This window comes from Lactuca sativa, chromosome 7 (assembly GCF_002870075.4).
Source record: "Lactuca sativa cultivar Salinas chromosome 7, Lsat_Salinas_v11, whole genome shotgun sequence".
Taxonomy (NCBI): domain Eukaryota; kingdom Viridiplantae; phylum Streptophyta; class Magnoliopsida; order Asterales; family Asteraceae; genus Lactuca; species Lactuca sativa.
In genome coordinates this window covers 204,947,500-204,964,049 of record NC_056629.2, presented here as the reverse complement: position 1 = coordinate 204,964,049, position 16,550 = coordinate 204,947,500, and the positions used below count along the sequence as shown (strand labels likewise).

Below are 16,550 nucleotides of genomic sequence, written 5' to 3'. Positions count from 1 at the left end.
GAGAGATAAACACCTCCATGCGTAAATCATCAAAGTTGGAATAAAACCTGACACATATATACACAACTTGATGATAAACATGTACGCAGATTTAGGAAACATGGGATCGTTTGAACACGTTATTTCTCATAAGATAACATACACACAAACAACTCCATGATTATGGCTACATGAGATATGGCCAAGTAAGCTCGCATATCAAGTGTTTGAATGCATGTCTACGAGAGATTTTCCAACTTGGAGCATGATGGTAAGCACATTAGGTGTGTTTCAAGAAATGGTTAGATGTCTGAGTTGGGTCAATTATATTTCACGTGTACCCTTATGGATATAAATAGTATGGTTGAATTTAAATGAATATGAGAATTTGAAGGTAGCATAGAGCTAGTTTCAAAATATTTTTCTAGAAGTTTTTTTAGTTGGATTATTATGTAATGATATTGTGCCTATACATTTGGGTTTATAATAATTTATTCAATCAAAGAAAGAAACAAACTTTTTGTACACGTCATTTTATACATACAACAAACATTTTGTATACAGCATTTTATCAAATACAACATACTTTTGTATACATTATTTAATCCATACATACATCATTTACCCATGCATAACATAATAGGGAAAAAGAAACATGCCCTAAGAAGATTATTGATTACCCACATCAGGCATATATAATTATATACACAAACTGCAGGAATCAGTAACATAACAAGACGATCCTAATTGCCTATTGGTGGCTTATGGTTATAATAAATATTAAAAAAAAAAAAAAAAAAAGCAAAAGTTTACCATATGAAGTTTCTTCTGGACTTTGGTCGAAAATCCTTCTTTGTGATACACCAGGAATTTGGAAAGGTGCTTAGCTACATGGAAAGTGCATGAAATTTAATTGAATATGACTCCATTTCAATATACCCGTTTGTTATACTTTGGCATTTCGTTGTATGATTTGGTAAAAAAAAATATGTAACTTTGTTGTATAAACTGGTCATTAACCCTTAAATTATTTAAATCGTTTAAAAAAAAAAAAGCTTTGGAGAAGTCCTTGTATTGGAGGAGTTTTATGCCGATAAATTTTGAAAAATAACAGTTTATAGAAAGTTGCTGTAGTAACCACAAAAAACTTTTAACTGTTTTCTAATTTTCCATGAGATTTTCTAAGAGTCATTTGGTTCAAGAAAATGTTTTGGACAATAATTGGAATCTGTCTAGAGGAATTGAAAATTCCAACAGAGGATTGGAATGGAATTGAATTCCAATTCTGGTTAAATCCAGCAAACCTAACACTTTCTATATTAAGTTGATTCAACAAGGATCACAATCTATTTAACTCAAAACATGCATCACATCATATCAAAAACCAAAGATTTGGTGATTAAAGACACAACCAGAGGCAGAATGAAAGAAGAACTTACATTGCTGAGAAGCTTTGCCCCATGCCATGCAGAATCTGCACCATGTGGAGGTGGAATAACTCGAATTCCATTGGATATGGATGGAGGAAGAAGAACATGCAATTCCTTCTCTAATCTTTCTGCATTACCAAAATACTTACTAATCCATCACTTTATTTATTACACACATCATCATATAATTATAACACCATCATCTGTCTCTGTGTGTGTGTATATATATATATATATATATATATATATATATATATATATATATATATATATATATAAAATAGCAATATAGCAGTGATATGTTAATGTACCTACTACTCCAGGTAAACATGCAGTGCCTCCAGCCAAGACAATGGTCTTGAACCAAGTTTCATCAGGGGTTAATCCTGCAGCATGGCAATGCTCAAGGCAAATTGCCACTGCTTGATGCAAACCATTTGCAGTCCTCCTGTATCAGTATGTACCAAAAAGACAAAAATACCCCTTCAATCATATAAGTAATAAACTCTGATTGATTGATATGACGATGTATGTATCATATGTTTAAGGTGTACATACAGTCCTGCAATGCGTGGCTGGAATAAAATCTCTCCTGTACGAAATCTTTCTTGCTTAAGAGTAAACAAACCCTCAACAGGAACTTCATATGATGCCTCTGTGTCCTTTCGTAATTCACCTTCATAGTCAATAGCAACATAACAAAGCCTCTGCAATGCCATTTTATTCCAACAACAACAACATTAAGGCAAAATAACACCAATGCCCTTTTAAAACAGTCATAGAATACATATATGTATATACCTCTTTCAACGTGCGCACTGTGTATAATGAGGAAAAATTAAGATTTCTCTGCTGCATTTGTTCCCTAAGGTATCCTGTAAGCTTTAAAGCTCCAACTCCCATACTTTCCACACCCACTTTGTGCATAATCTTACCATTTAAAACTGAATAACATAAGATTAAAACTTTTTGATGAGACTTCAAAATTACATGCAAATGGTAGAAAGATGAAGAAGGGAAGAGATAGCATACTTGGTACAACACACGTTTGATGAAAACCAATATTCACAAGAATTCCTGAGGTTTTTTTTGCTGCAAACAAAGCTAAAGTTGCCTGCACACATTGATTATACAACAACAACTTTTGTTTTTAGGGATCCGGATATATATATATATATATATATATATATATATATATATATATATATATATATATATATATATATATATATATATATATATATATATATTGTGTTATGAAGTCAACAAATATGGTCAAACCTGGTTGATTGCACAAACAGAAGGAACATTCAAGTCAAACAGTGCTGAGTAGACGGCTTCTTTTAGTTGTCGTCTGGCAGTTTTAGCAGCTTCTCTATCTGAAACACATTCACAAAATAACAGCATGAAATCACATGATGAATGTAAAAATCAATGTGATAATACATAAAAAATCATATCATTCCAGATATTATTTATTAGAAACCATACCGCCATATTGAGAGATTGGAATTGAGACAACAGTTGGCTGTGAAGATGGTTTCACCTGCATTCTGAAGAAAATTTACAGATTCAACTAAGGGAAAAGAAAATATTAAATATAATGTGGAAAGTAAGTAATGAGATTGGGTACCTGCTATACATTGTTGCAAAAAAATGGCGAAGCCTAGAGTACACTGGAGACTCAATGTTTCCAAATTCCTACATATACAGATACAATCCATCTTTTAGAATATCAAATAATGGAAGTAGATTTTTTTAGAATGTAAGAAGCAAGAAAATAGATTGGTAAACCCAAAGTCACCAAATCAGTTGCAGTTGCTTACCATAAATGTTGATGCCCTCCCGGATGGAGAACCATATTTGCTCCAACCAAATTTGCAATAGCCAGAACCACCTTTAATTAATCAGGATATATAAGAATAAGAAACTGAATACTTTAGAATCAACATCAGAATTCGACTAAAATAATCATAATTAATAGCAGTTTAAGTTGAAGCATACACACCATCAATGATAATAGCTCCAGGAACCTGAGCTCGTTGCCCATAAATTTGCATAAATGATTGCATCTGAGAAGGATAACTTCTGCAGCAAACATGAAATTTGAAATTTGATTGTAATACGAATACCTATATCGCAATTTCAGCAGCCATATTTTCTCAATACAGTTACATTTAAGAGAAATTTGAATGAATCATATAGTTCTGTAATGAAATCATATGGTTCAAAAAATCATAAATAGCGAAAAAAAATGTACCTAAGAGGATAACCGGATCGTAAGTTGCTTTCAGCGAAGAACATCGCGTCCCAGGGATCTTTCTTGTTTTGAAGATAATATATCCACAAATTATTACAAGAGACGATTAATTTCCACGATTTGCAAACAACTATGAGCTTCGCCGCCTCTTTAGGTCCAAGCAATTTGAGAATTTGCATAAATATATCAATAGGTATTCGGTCAAATTCCCCAGTTGACGACGAACACACGATAACCTGATCTGATACAGATGCATGACTTGAAATCGAGAAGTTCAAATTCAGTGATGAGCTCGAACTGGAATTAGTCGAATTCAAACGATTTGCAGATTCCAGAATCTTCTTCAAGAAATACGCCATTACGAAACGAATCTGATGTGGTACTGGCGGAGATATTGTGTCCGAGTGGAAATCGTGGCGGGCGCTGACGCTTCTCTTTTGGAGCCGTACTCAACTACTCATTCCATGGCTTGACTCGTAACTACTCATTGTTTGTAACTATCGATGTGTGTTGGTTTAAATTTCACCCTCTAATTTCATTTATTCAATAACTAACCCTGCGATTTTATCTATTCACAAATTTAACCCTTACACACATACCAAATCCATGTGTATGTATGGACAAAATATAAACGTGTCACATTTTTGTACTGTTAAACTTAGATTTTAATTTTTTGTGTCAAATTGATGATTTTATATTATAATTTATACAAAGTAGAAAGGTAAACCAGTAACCTTGTGTATTTTAACATCTTAAATATAATATATATATAGTACAATATATTTAGGTTAAAAGATTATCTTCATCGTCTTCTCAAATTGTTTTCTTCGTTCGGGATTCAATTTTGCTGAAAACCGAAAAACCCTATTGCAATCACAAATTTGAAGAAAAAAAATTGATACACAAACACCGTTCGCCGAAGAATGCAACTTCAATGAATATGGTTGAAAAGAAAATGGTGACGATGAATAATTTTGGGTCTTGAACCTATAAAAAGTTTGTTTTGAACCCAATTATTTTTTTGTATAATAATATTTTATCCATAAATACATGGATACTTGAAATTTTTAGCTTGAGCCCTGGATTTTTTTTTGTGAACCCTTCGTCGATGAATACACATCCATACTCCATAATTTTTTGTTCTTGAACCAAAGATACGAAGAAGATGAATATATATAAGTCTTAATATAATAAATTTTAAAATATTTGAAATTAAAAATAAAAATCCATAACAATGTCATGTGGCATTAATGTAACTTAAATATGTCATGTAGGATACCATTACCATGTAATCCTAGCGACCTTCTAACCCGGTAATATGATAAAATATTTAATGTGCATTCACATATTTGGAAATTGTAACCCTCCGTGGATGTCGTGGTAACTAATTAAGATCTGACATTTCATAAGAAATTAAGATTTGTATTTTATTTTTGTGTAGTGCAATTTTATGAATGAGTAAATATGTTGATACATACTATATGAACATTGTGCATTAACTCTGGAATTTGGATGACCATTGTGCATTAAGATTTGTTATTTTTGTGTAGTACCAATATGAATTCATGTTCTTGCAAAAAGAAGAAATTTTGTCTTGTCTTATTTAAAGGAACATTGTGCATTAACTCTGGAATTTGGATGACCAAATATGTTGATACCATCCCATATGAATGCTAAATAGGATATGGTCCATTAATGTGTTATTTGACATGTTTTTGACATTAATTTTTTAAAATAAATTTCAATATGAAAATAAAATATTTTACTAATCCAATGCCTATCATCAAGGCATCAACAACCACCCACCTTTGACTTCTTCTTTTTTTGTTTTGTTTTCCAAACCCACCAACAACGGATTTCATCTTTCAAATCAAAATATAATATTATGGCAACAAACATATGTTCGAATTCAATCTATTTTTTCTTCGAATGTGCATCTAAATTACATGGATGGCCCCTCTGGTTTAGGGTAATCTGCATGTTTGGTCCCTAAAAACTTTATTTAACTCAACCCATCCCTATGGTTTGCTTTTATTACGCGTTTGGTCCCTGCTCAATATAAAAAGACAGTTATACCCTCTTTAATTTTAATTTTATTTTTCTATTTTGTTATTTTTTATTTTAATAATAAAGATAACGGAAATGGGCCCCACCCCTACCCATTTTATCTCTTCTCAGTTCCCACTCTTCATCATTTTTCAGATTCTCGTCACCTTTCTTACCCCACCGGGCCACCACCAACCACACCCTTCCGTTTAGTTGCTGGAAAACACAGGGAAACCGCAAAGATCGTCGGAGACACCCACAGACAAAAGGAGATCTCGCTTAACGGGGTGGATCTGGTTCGACAGAAGAACATCTTGGGGAGATATGGTTCATTAGTCTCATCTCTTATTTTCTTCGCCGTCTGAGCCACCACCGAGAGGTTTGGCCATCTTCTCTGACCACCTCCATCTTCCCCTTTGACTACATATCCTCCCTCCTCCCTCCTCAACGTCGGCCTAAATTGATTTTATAAAACTGACGACCTCACATATATCTCAGATCCATCTCTAACCTTGATAATGCCCTTCATCTTATTTTTAAGTTTTATATATTTAGGCTTTAGTTTTGCATTTTTGTGAAGATGCTGAATTTTTGTTATGGAAGAGACCATGAATGGAACAGGAGGGGGTAGTGATGGCTCACCGAAGAAGAATGATCGGAAGAAAAAGGTAGGGGTGGGGTGGGTGAGTGGGAGGGTAGGAGATGATGACGGGGGGTGGTGTGGGTCATTGAATCAAACTAATATATATTTAATTAATATGTTTTTCATATTTAACTAAATGATATTTTTTTTTTTTAAAATAAAGTATAAATAAATCAGTAAAGGTAAATCAGACTTTTTAGAATGGACAAGGACTAGGCATGCAACAAAAATATAAAGTAAGGATGGTTCGAGTTAAAAAAAATTATTAGAAACCAAACACACAGATTATCTTAAACCATAGAGACCATCCGTGTAATTTACCTATTTTTTTTTTCTTGATGTGATTCTTGTAAGGAAACATCAAAAATATTGATTTTAGAGATGGGCTTTAATGTTATTCTTGAAAGAAACATCACAAAAATATTGATTTTAGAGATAGGCTTTAAAATCTAGCTTTTCGTTATTTCCTAAAGTAGATATTTCTTCCATGATTCCTCCACTTTATTAATTGACAATATGTAATAAAAGCATAAGTGGGTATAAGCCAAAAACTTTATAGGGTCGAATACATACATACAAAATTGACATAAATCAAATATAATATTAGGGTAAATTACACGAATGGTCCTTATAGTTTGGGATAATCTATGTTTTTGATCTTTAATACATTTTTTAAATTTAGACGGTCCCTATAATATCTTTTTGTTGCATGTTTGGTCCTTGCTATACCTAAAAAGATTATGGAACAAATTATTAAAATTGTCACTGTAGTTTGTCAAAATTATATGTTTGATCAGATAACATTCTTTTAGCAGTGGATTTGGTGACGAGATGGTTTGGGTAATTATCGCCAGATAAGGTTTCTCTCGGAAGTCTCCTAGGGCGACTGTGTATGTGTGTCTTTCGACTCAGCAACCAGGCATGAGTCCGGTGTTTCAATCAGTTGGTAGACAAGTTGGGATTAGGAAGGTCACGACTACTTTTAGAAAGCATCTAGGGGCAACAAGAGGAGTCGAAGTGGTTTCAGTGATCTGGAATTTGTGTGTGGGTTTGCTCGTTATTCGAGGCTTATGCTAATTTGCTTGCAGTAGGATTAAATAATCACAGAGTGGTCGATTGGACTTTGTCACGCAACTCTCATTTGAGTCTAACCGTTGCAGGGATGAATCCTCTAGATCTGTGATCTGATACCTTGGGCTTGCCCGAACTCCCAGTGCCAGATACCGTCTCTGGCTTCCTCTTCTTCTCCATCTCTAAATCAATCTCTCTCTCTCTCTCTCACAAGCCCTAGCAATCATGTCATCCAGCGTTTTACAGCTGGACCGGCTCACAAATTGACGGATATCACTCCGCAACATCTCATGATAACGGGCCTTCTTCATTTACTCATCAGCTGCGTACTGAGGAACAAGTGAGCCCTCTCCCTGAACTTGGCGGTAATCTCTGCCACTGTCTCTGTAGTCTGGGTGAGATCCTAAAATTCCCTGGCTAACTGCTACACCTCGACAATCGGTGCAAACGCGACTCTGAACCTGGTAGTAAAATCAGCCTAAGTCATCGCATCAAGTGTTGTGTCATCCCCGATGACATGCCCGATCTCCTCCCACCAATCTCGTGCCCTGTCCTTCAAAAGACAGGATGTTAGTCTGACCTTGTCCCCCTCGGTACATCTGCTGGTGGGGAAAGCATTGGTGACATCCGCCAACCACCTGGTACTCGCTATGGGGTCCCGAGCCCCATGATAGTCAGGAGCTCCACAGGATCTGAACTCCCTGAAGGTAAGCGTGCTCGACCCCATCATGGTCGCCACCTTAGCACGAAAGGTGCTCAACCTCTCATTTATCAGCTCTAAAATACCCTCCTTGATCGAACCAAAGATCACAGGAGTCTGCTCGAGTATGATGCGAGTAATCTCTGAAGAGAGAAACTCTCTAGTCTGATCATCCAAATGCTTGGCTCCCGAGCCTGGTCCTGATCCCTCACCGGAACCTGAACTGTCGACTGCTGGTCTAAGGCGTAAAACCACCATTCTGAAACACATAGAGACAACGTCAGAAATACCGATATATCTCGAGGGATCACTGTTACTACAAGTTTCCTGGTTTCGCCTTGGCCTTCCTTGATTCAAGTACAGATCCTCTGCTTTCAGTAGTATGGGCCCCTACTACCTTCAACATTTATCTATACCTTCCCCAAAAACTGCCTCGACTCCACCAAGTCCCTTCTACTACTATTGCTGATCTCATGCTAATCTCATCCAAGGCTTGCCCTAGTGTAACGCCCGTGTTTCTGGGCTTGCCATTTTTAGCAATGTAATAGTCTAGGTTAACCTTTGTAACCCAAATTTGAAATAATAAGAACGTATTATTTGAGTATTATGTGTTCCGTGCTTAATTGCTTAATTATGTGATATGATGAACTAAGAATATAATGAGCGTCAAAATTTAAGTGTAAAATAAACTTGATATCATTGGATAATGTTGTAGTAGTTGAAACGAGGTTTCCGAATATATATAGAACGCCCAAATCTGACTTCGTATGAGGAAGTTATGATTTTCTGAAGTTTCGACTGGGCAGTATGCAGCCCGAATACTCGATTTGAGATCAAGCGGTTTTTAGCCGAAACAATCTAAACGAGAATCGAAGATCTCGTTGTTAGTAGCGAAACGATGAAAAGTTAGGCGAGAACGGACGTCGGACGAAGAAGTTATGAATTTATAACGAAGTTTTTCTGTCCCGGCCTACTAAAAATAAATAATAAAAATAAATTCAAAATTAGCCGACGGAGTCTAACCGAAAGTTGTAGAGCGTAGTCTCACCTACGCGTGGATATAAAGAACGTCGAAAACGGAGTTCGTATGGTGAAGATATGAATTTTTGAAGTTTATTAAATATTTAATAATTAATTTTAATTCTAAATGTTGGTATTATCCGAAGAGGAGTCACCAGACTCATCCGAAGTACGCCCAGCGTACCACTCGAGTGTTTTGAGTTCGTATGCGATGACGTAGAGGAGCCGATGACGCAAGGGATGACGGCAACGCCGTTATTACGCCCTGCGTACCCCGAAGTTACGCCCAGCGTAACCCCGAGGATCAGACCCTATAAAAGGGGATGCGAAGCCAACTTCTTCCTTTTACAAACCCTTCCTTTTTCTCTCATCTTTTTGCCTCGATTTGCGTGCCGTTTATACCCCAAAGCCCCGGTAATATTCCCGAGCCCCAAAGCAAGATCCGAAGCCCTGAGGATCCCGAAAAGCATTATTCCCGAGCCGAAGCTCTGCCCGCGAGGAGCCTGGTTTTTGTGAAGATCTTCCAGATCTACTGAGAAACACTACTTCTGCAAGCCGTAGTGCTGCCCAATCATCTTCAGATCAAGTGAGTGTGTAGTCATTTTCTTCCAACGCAATGTTATGAAGTATTTTATATAAAATACGTGCTACGTGTATATATTTTGTTGTTATATGTGTGAATGTATATTCACTTTCTTCTATCTCATAGATCTGATTTATTCTCTATGAAATACTTGTTATGTGTGTGTGCCTCATCTGTTATGTGGAATATGTATTGATTAAAGCATGTTATACATGTTTTTAAACTATGTATAAAAATGTATATTTTTGTCTACTAATATGTTGGTTAGAACATGGGTAGATAATTGGTGTGTAATAAACAGATGAGAGGCCTCGGTGTTGTTGGTGTTATTCTAGTCATTCAACAGAGTATGGATGACGACCACAGACTATTCTAGACTGTCCTGTGGAACACTAGCAGGCTCATAACCTGTAGGTGTTGTGAACGACGTGTTCACCGGTGTACTCTATCCCCCTCATGGTTGCCTTTAGGATATTTATCGCTAAGGAAGCCCCTTTGCAGTAATGTCCGTCCCGATGAAAAATCCTAGATTAGGTCCCTTATAATAGATGTTGTTTTAGGGACGTAAAATGAGGATAACGGGAATGGGTAATCGGGTTTATTGTTGATTGTTAAATTAAATATTTATTGTGGGTTGAAAACCCTATATGCTCACCAGGCTCCCAAGCCTAACCCACTCAGTTTATTTGTATTACAAGAAGTGGCGCAAGAGCTTAAGATGGACGAATCATCAAGTTGTTTTGTTTACAAGTCTGTATATGTATATATTGTTGAATGACTTGTAATGTTATCGTTTATGCTTTATGATTTGTATCGGAACATAACATCCCGACTTTTGATTATGAAATGAAATCATATTTCTTTGTGAAATGTTTTGATAAATATCTATTTGATCATGTTTTGTTTTTGGGAACAAATTCCGCATCTCTTTTAAAAATCAAAAGAATTTACTCTGAAAATGTTTAGAAAGCATAAATGAAAACGGTCTTTTCTGGCCGAGATTTTGGGGATGTCACACCTAGGGTAATCACCAACCCACTCTCCGCCGTCAGCTGCATAAGAAGTCCCCACTTTCTTCCCCTAACTAGCTCGTGAATACTATTACATATCACTCAGACTAGATAATTCTTCGAATGAGAGATCCTACCCTATAACGGTTGGACTCAAACGAGAGTTGCGAAATAGAGCTAGACCTAACATTCTGAAATTATTTAGTCCTTGCAATATGTAACTTAACATACTCGTTTACTAGTTAGTGAAAGACAACTAGAACTCCTAAAAGCACAAAGTAAGCAACATTCGGGCATCGAGTACATAATCAAGCATATACCAATATGGCTATCATATTGACTAATCTGCACTAGCATACAATGCTAAGCTCATACTATCAGGCATAACCTAACCAGGCTATCCTACTGTTGTCTACTCAATACTGGCATGTAATTCTCATAAAGTTGAAACACATATAAGAGGCACATAAGGCATCCTCCTAGATCCTTAGTCCTGTTCTAGCATGCTGTTCTAATGAAACTAAAACTGATAATCATAACATAAACTTGTATGGGTAATTTGGGAGTACTTACTTGAGTTCGGCTGATCGCATGCACCACACACCCTTTTTAAGAAAACTCTTTTTCTTTCTGAGTTCTTTTCAAAATTTCTTTTCGAAAACGTTTCTCTTTTAAAAGTCTTTCACCATTTCCTTAGTTTGAGTTCAGACACACTCGAAAGTATGCCTGAATCCCTCAAACCAAGGCTCTGATACCAACTTGTAACGACCCATAACACGACCCAAATTTTTTTGTTTTAATATTACTAAAAATCACATCATCTAATGTCATATATAACAAGAACCATGGAATGAGTACTCAAAAGTCATAGTAACCGTGTCAAAACAAAACTATATCAATCATAACAAAATGTCTGAATAAAACTCCCAGGATAAAACTGAAGCTGTGGTGGGTGCGATGCCATCAACCCGAACTCTTCCCTTTGCTAGCGGAAGTATCTGAAACCAAAACTGAAACTGTAAGCACGAAGCTTAGTGAGCTCCCCCATACTACCACATACCATACAACAACATATAAACATATATTGGGCCTTGCCCACTGCATCGGACTGGAGTCCGAAACTAGCTAGGGCCTTGCCCTCTGCATCAGACCGAAGTCCGAAAACTGCATCGGACCAAAGTCTGGAACTAACCAGGGCCTTGCCCTCTGCATCGGACTGAAGTCCGGAAACTGCATCGGACTGAAGTCCGGAACGAACCAGGTCCTTGCCCTCTGCATCGGAACGAAGTCCGGAAACTGACTGAGCATTGCATAATCATAACTACTAGCATAAACACATATACTGCATACTGCATCGGACCCAAGTCCGGAACACATAACACAAAGACAAGCTTGAATCACAAAGACATCAAGCACACTGAACTACTGCATCAGACCGAAGTTCGAAACTACTGCTAACTAGATGGGTCGGCATTGTGGTCGTAGACCCGTTCCTACTGGAAGGACACTCACCTCGTAACGCTGGCTGCTGAGATGCTAAATCTGAAACTACCTAACTGCTGCTTCGGAACTTCCCGGCTAGAAATCTCATAAACACTAAATCAAATACTGATAACTAATCTTAGGGTAAAATGACTATTTACCCCTAATCAAGTCAACTTCCTAGTCAAAGTCAACTTCCAGTTGAACGAACTCGCCAAGTTGGGCCGCCAACTCGCCGAGTCCCTATCATCCAGTCTAATCCTCTACCTGCTTCTACTCGTCGAGTTTGGCAAAGACTCGATGATTTCATCTTCGATGCAACATCGAGTCTAACTACATCCGACTCGCCGAGTTGTATGAACACTCGTCGAGTTCTCCTTCATCATATGAACACGTCCAGTTTGTGACTCGCCGATTCGTATGAACAACTCGTCAAGTCTGAAGAACAACTCGCCGAGTCCCAAGCATGCTATTATTATACAGTCGATTCTAATCGATTTCAGTGCTTCCAAATCATAGATCTGAGCTTCTAAGACTGGTTTTACACGTAAAGTTTCCAACTTTACGTGCATGCACAAGAGTATAAGGCTAAAATACCCAAAATCATCAAATACTAAGCACTTAGGGTTTAGAACAAGGCCATAATTGCATAAAGGTGGCTATAATGAGCTCCTGGAGTTCAACAACGTCCAGATCTAAGGTTTCCATCCAAAGGAGAGTCCATATCTCAAGTTTTGAATTATATAAGGATCCAAAAGAGACATAACAAGCATAAAAGAGGGTTTAATGGAGGAATACACAAGGTAATAACTTTATTAACTGAATGAGAAACAGATGGAAGCTAACTCTTGGATCTCCTTTCGCTTCTATGGACCTTCTTTCCTTCTTTCTCTTCCAAAGCTTCCAAACTAACACAAACACACTCAAGCTCAACAATGAGGGCTAGGGTTTACAGGGGAAATGCTCTAAAGGTGCTGGAGGCTGGGGTGGGAGGCTATAATGACGTTTAAATAGGGTACAAACCCTTGAAATTAGGACTTCATCCAGACAGGGAGACTCGTCGAGTCCCAACATATGGACTCGCCGAGTAGCCAACTTAAATTGCGAGCTCATTCCACTTCTACTCGACGAGTCGGGCTACAGACTCGTCGAGTACCCCTTAAGAAATGGAGATACTTTAATTAAATTTACATACCAGAAATGGGGCATTACATTTGGTCAGTGACTATGTTGCTAGTGGGAACCTCAAGTTATCAGAAGTTGAGTAGTCAGTTGGGTGATAAGTGAAACGGATTAGCAATGGTTCAGTATGGGTGGTCTGTCAGGGAGTCAGACTATCCTGAGACTTTAAATTTCAAATTGAGTAATTGTGGTTAATTTGTGAGGGTTTATTATCGAGTGATGAAAGGATTCATTCATCTTCGGATTGGAGAGCCTTCCGAGGGTTGGTTTCGGTTGCCTTAGGAAGGCAATGGTATACTCAGGATTGTAGTCGTGTGGCTCTGATTGTTTGGAGTGTCGGGGATGGTAAGGGCGGATTTCGAGGACGAAATCTAATTTAAGTGGGGGTAAGTTGTAACCCAATGTTCCGAATCGTTACCCATTTGAGTGTGGATAATAGGATGTGGACGATTCGGGCATTCGGTGTTAATGTTGGAGTCAAGGGTTTTTTGGTAAATTGGCAGCGGGCCTTTATGGAATTTGGATTTTTGTCCGGGGAGCTTTATGTAACATCCCAAAAATCAAGAACAAAAATTTCATTTTCAAATCATTAATCAAGACATAATTATCAATCATAAACATAAGTCGTTATATCAAATCAGAGTATCTTCTCAAAAGACTTATTTAATACATCAGAGTAAAACATCCTAGGCTAAACATCATGGTGTATCTGATGCAGTCATCCCAAGCTCTTCCCTCCGCTACCGGAAGTACCTGAAACCAATATCGAAAACCGTAAGCACACAGCTTAGTGAGTTCCCCAATCTACCACATACCAAACATATATCCATATACTAGGCCCTCGCCCTCTGCATCGGGTCTTGCCCGACATCGGACTCACTCCGGCATCGGGTCCCACCCGACATCAGGCCCCGCCTGGCATCGAGCCCCGCTCGGTATAAATATATGTCTCTCTTAGGCCCCGCCTATCTCTGGGCCTCGCCCACTATACACATACAAACATATAAAATACTAGCACATAAAGAAACATACTCTACTGTACTTATGTTCTAAGGCCTCGCCTAACTTGGGCCCTACCCCTGGTCTACTACTGATTAGCTATGAAACCCCGTCCACACTCCTGCTATCAACAAGATACGAGCCCCCGCCCATACTCACTACTCTCGGGCCTGGCCCTACTATGCTAATATTGAGATATGGAACCCCATCCATACTAAGCTAGTGATGAGATACGGGACCTTGCCCACACTCACCTCCCTACCAGGCACATACAGGTATCATAAAGACAACAAGTATAATCTAACATGCACTTACAAGTCTTCCTCGAGCTTGCCCCGGCATCCGACCCTAGTATGGAACATACTACCATATAAACATACTTCGGTCTTGCCCTGACATCGGACCTTAGTCCGGAACCTATCGTACCGACACATGCAAGAATCACAAAGTCCTCTATCATTGATATTGCCATATTTATACCTATTTTTAGGCAATATTTGAGTACATTTTTATTAATAAGTTGGTAATATGTTTAGAATAATGGTACTTATGACTTTAAATTGTTATTTTCAGTCAATTAAAAGTATTTTCGAAGAGAGGGACCAAAAGTGACAATATGTAGAACATGGGAGACTTGGAACACAAGAGATGAATAAATCCATGAAAATTACTAAACCCACGACGTGGCCTGGCTAGCCACGACGTGGCATGAGAATTCTAGAAGATGAAGATCGCGTTATGGAGGAATCCTTGCCCGATAAGGATAACTTGGAGGCCATGACATGGTCTGGATAGCCACGACGTGGTGCGAGATTTTGGAGGCTATTTAAGCATTCTTGATCATTACGAAGGGGGGACTTTTTGGCTGAAGAAAGGAGTTCCAGAAGGCGATTTTGAGTAGAAGAAAGGTTCTGGAAAAAGGTTTTCAACACCAAAAAGAGTGAAGGTCCATATTTTAGTTAATTAGGAACATGTTTTATTACACTTTGATTTGTGTTAGTGTGTTAGTTGCTATGATGAGCAGCTGAATCTAGCTACTCTTGTTTAGCTAGATGAAGCTTCTAACTTATGAATAGCTTAATTTTTATGGATTTATTTAGTTGGTAAATTGCTTGTGTTTGATTTGTAGTTACCTAGCATGCTTGTGGTTGTTTCTCTATTTGCTTGATTACATGTTCTGTGTAGCTTAGTGACCATTAACTGCATGAACTTGTCTACCTAATGATTTAGTGAGCATTAAATTGTTAGAGCTAGGATTGACCAATCTTAGTTAGTAATTAGCGTAAATAAACTTAGTTGTGTTAGAGAATGTGGATTGTGACTATAATTGCGTTTGATAATAAATCTTACATAGCATATTTATATTGATAATTGATTATGTGTTCAATTGTGTGTGACCATACATAGTTTGACATGAATTAATTAATTATTGGTAAAGTTAGAACTAAATTACTAATACAATTAAAACCAACTTGATAATCCATAATAATTAGCTAGCCATAAGGATGAAGTGGATTTGAACTAAACAAGAGTGTGTTTTTACTTATTGGACTTGACTAAAGTTCATCTGATCTTGTAAAATCAGATAAAACCCCCCTTTTAAACTTGTTAATAATTAGGTTAATTTAATAGTAAGTAGATTAATTAGTAACACCATTCCTTGTGATCGACACCCGACTTACCCAAGCTATACTGTAATCTGACTAGGTACACTGCCTATAAGTGCATAGTTAGTTTACGTTTGTTAGGTTATAAATATTAAAATTAGTGGGTACTTTCGTGCACATCAAGCATACTAACATTTCGCGGGCTTCACCCGACATCGGATCTGATGGGTTTTAGCGATAAGAACTTTCCTATGTGCGCATGCAAAACCCTAATGCTCGGATCTAGGCTTTCTAGTTAAACATGCTTTGAATCCAAGACTTCTAATAACTAATTAGGAATAAGAACAATACTAAATCAGATCTAGAATCATACCTTTGAATCTCTTGTTTGACCTTGTTGTCTTGGAGCTCTAGAGTCACAATTGTCACTCCTCTAATGGCTTACAAACACCAAATAGCAAGGAGGATGACTTGAGAGAGAGGAGAGGGGAGGAATTCGGCCAGGGGTTCCCTACTTTTGATCAAGTGCCGATTTCCC

General features: G+C 37.5%; 1 protein-coding gene across 2 annotated transcripts; it reads right to left on the bottom strand.

Annotated features, from left to right (window-relative positions):
* Nucleotides 1-487: 487 nt before the first annotated feature.
* LOC111884743 (actin-related protein 8) lies at nucleotides 488-4,140 on the bottom strand. 2 transcript variants are annotated; one of them, XM_023881051.3, is made up of 12 exons: nucleotides 3,670-4,140; nucleotides 3,418-3,497; nucleotides 3,236-3,306; nucleotides 3,043-3,110; nucleotides 2,901-2,962; nucleotides 2,691-2,788; nucleotides 2,442-2,523; nucleotides 2,211-2,353; nucleotides 1,968-2,116; nucleotides 1,721-1,857; nucleotides 1,419-1,537; nucleotides 488-866 (listed from the first exon to the last, which is right to left on the bottom strand). In XM_023881051.3, the coding sequence occupies exons 1-12, from the start codon at nucleotides 4,026-4,028 to the stop codon at nucleotides 789-791; spliced, it is 1,446 nt and encodes a 481-aa protein (XP_023736819.1). In that variant the 5' UTR covers nucleotides 4,029-4,140; the 3' UTR covers nucleotides 488-788. The 2 variants fall into 2 exon arrangements, with proteins under 2 accessions (XP_023736819.1, XP_023736820.1); XM_023881052.3 differs by having other exon boundaries at nucleotides 3,418-3,494.
* Between the last annotated feature and the right edge of the window lie 12,410 nt (nucleotides 4,141-16,550).

Excerpts from the sequence above, each read along its gene's own strand:
- LOC111884743 (XM_023881051.3), bottom strand. The coding sequence starts at position 4,028 with ATGGCGTATTTCTTGAAGAAGATTCTGGAATCTGCAAATCGTTTGAAT. Across the intron at positions 3,498-3,669 it reads CGATCCGGTTATCCTCTTAG|AAGTTATCCTTCTCAGATGC; the intron begins GTACATTTTTTT and ends TGTTTGCTGCAG. Across the intron at positions 1,538-1,720 it reads ATGTTTACCTGGAGTAGTAG|AAAGATTAGAGAAGGAATTG; the intron begins GTACATTAACAT and ends TTGGTAATGCAG.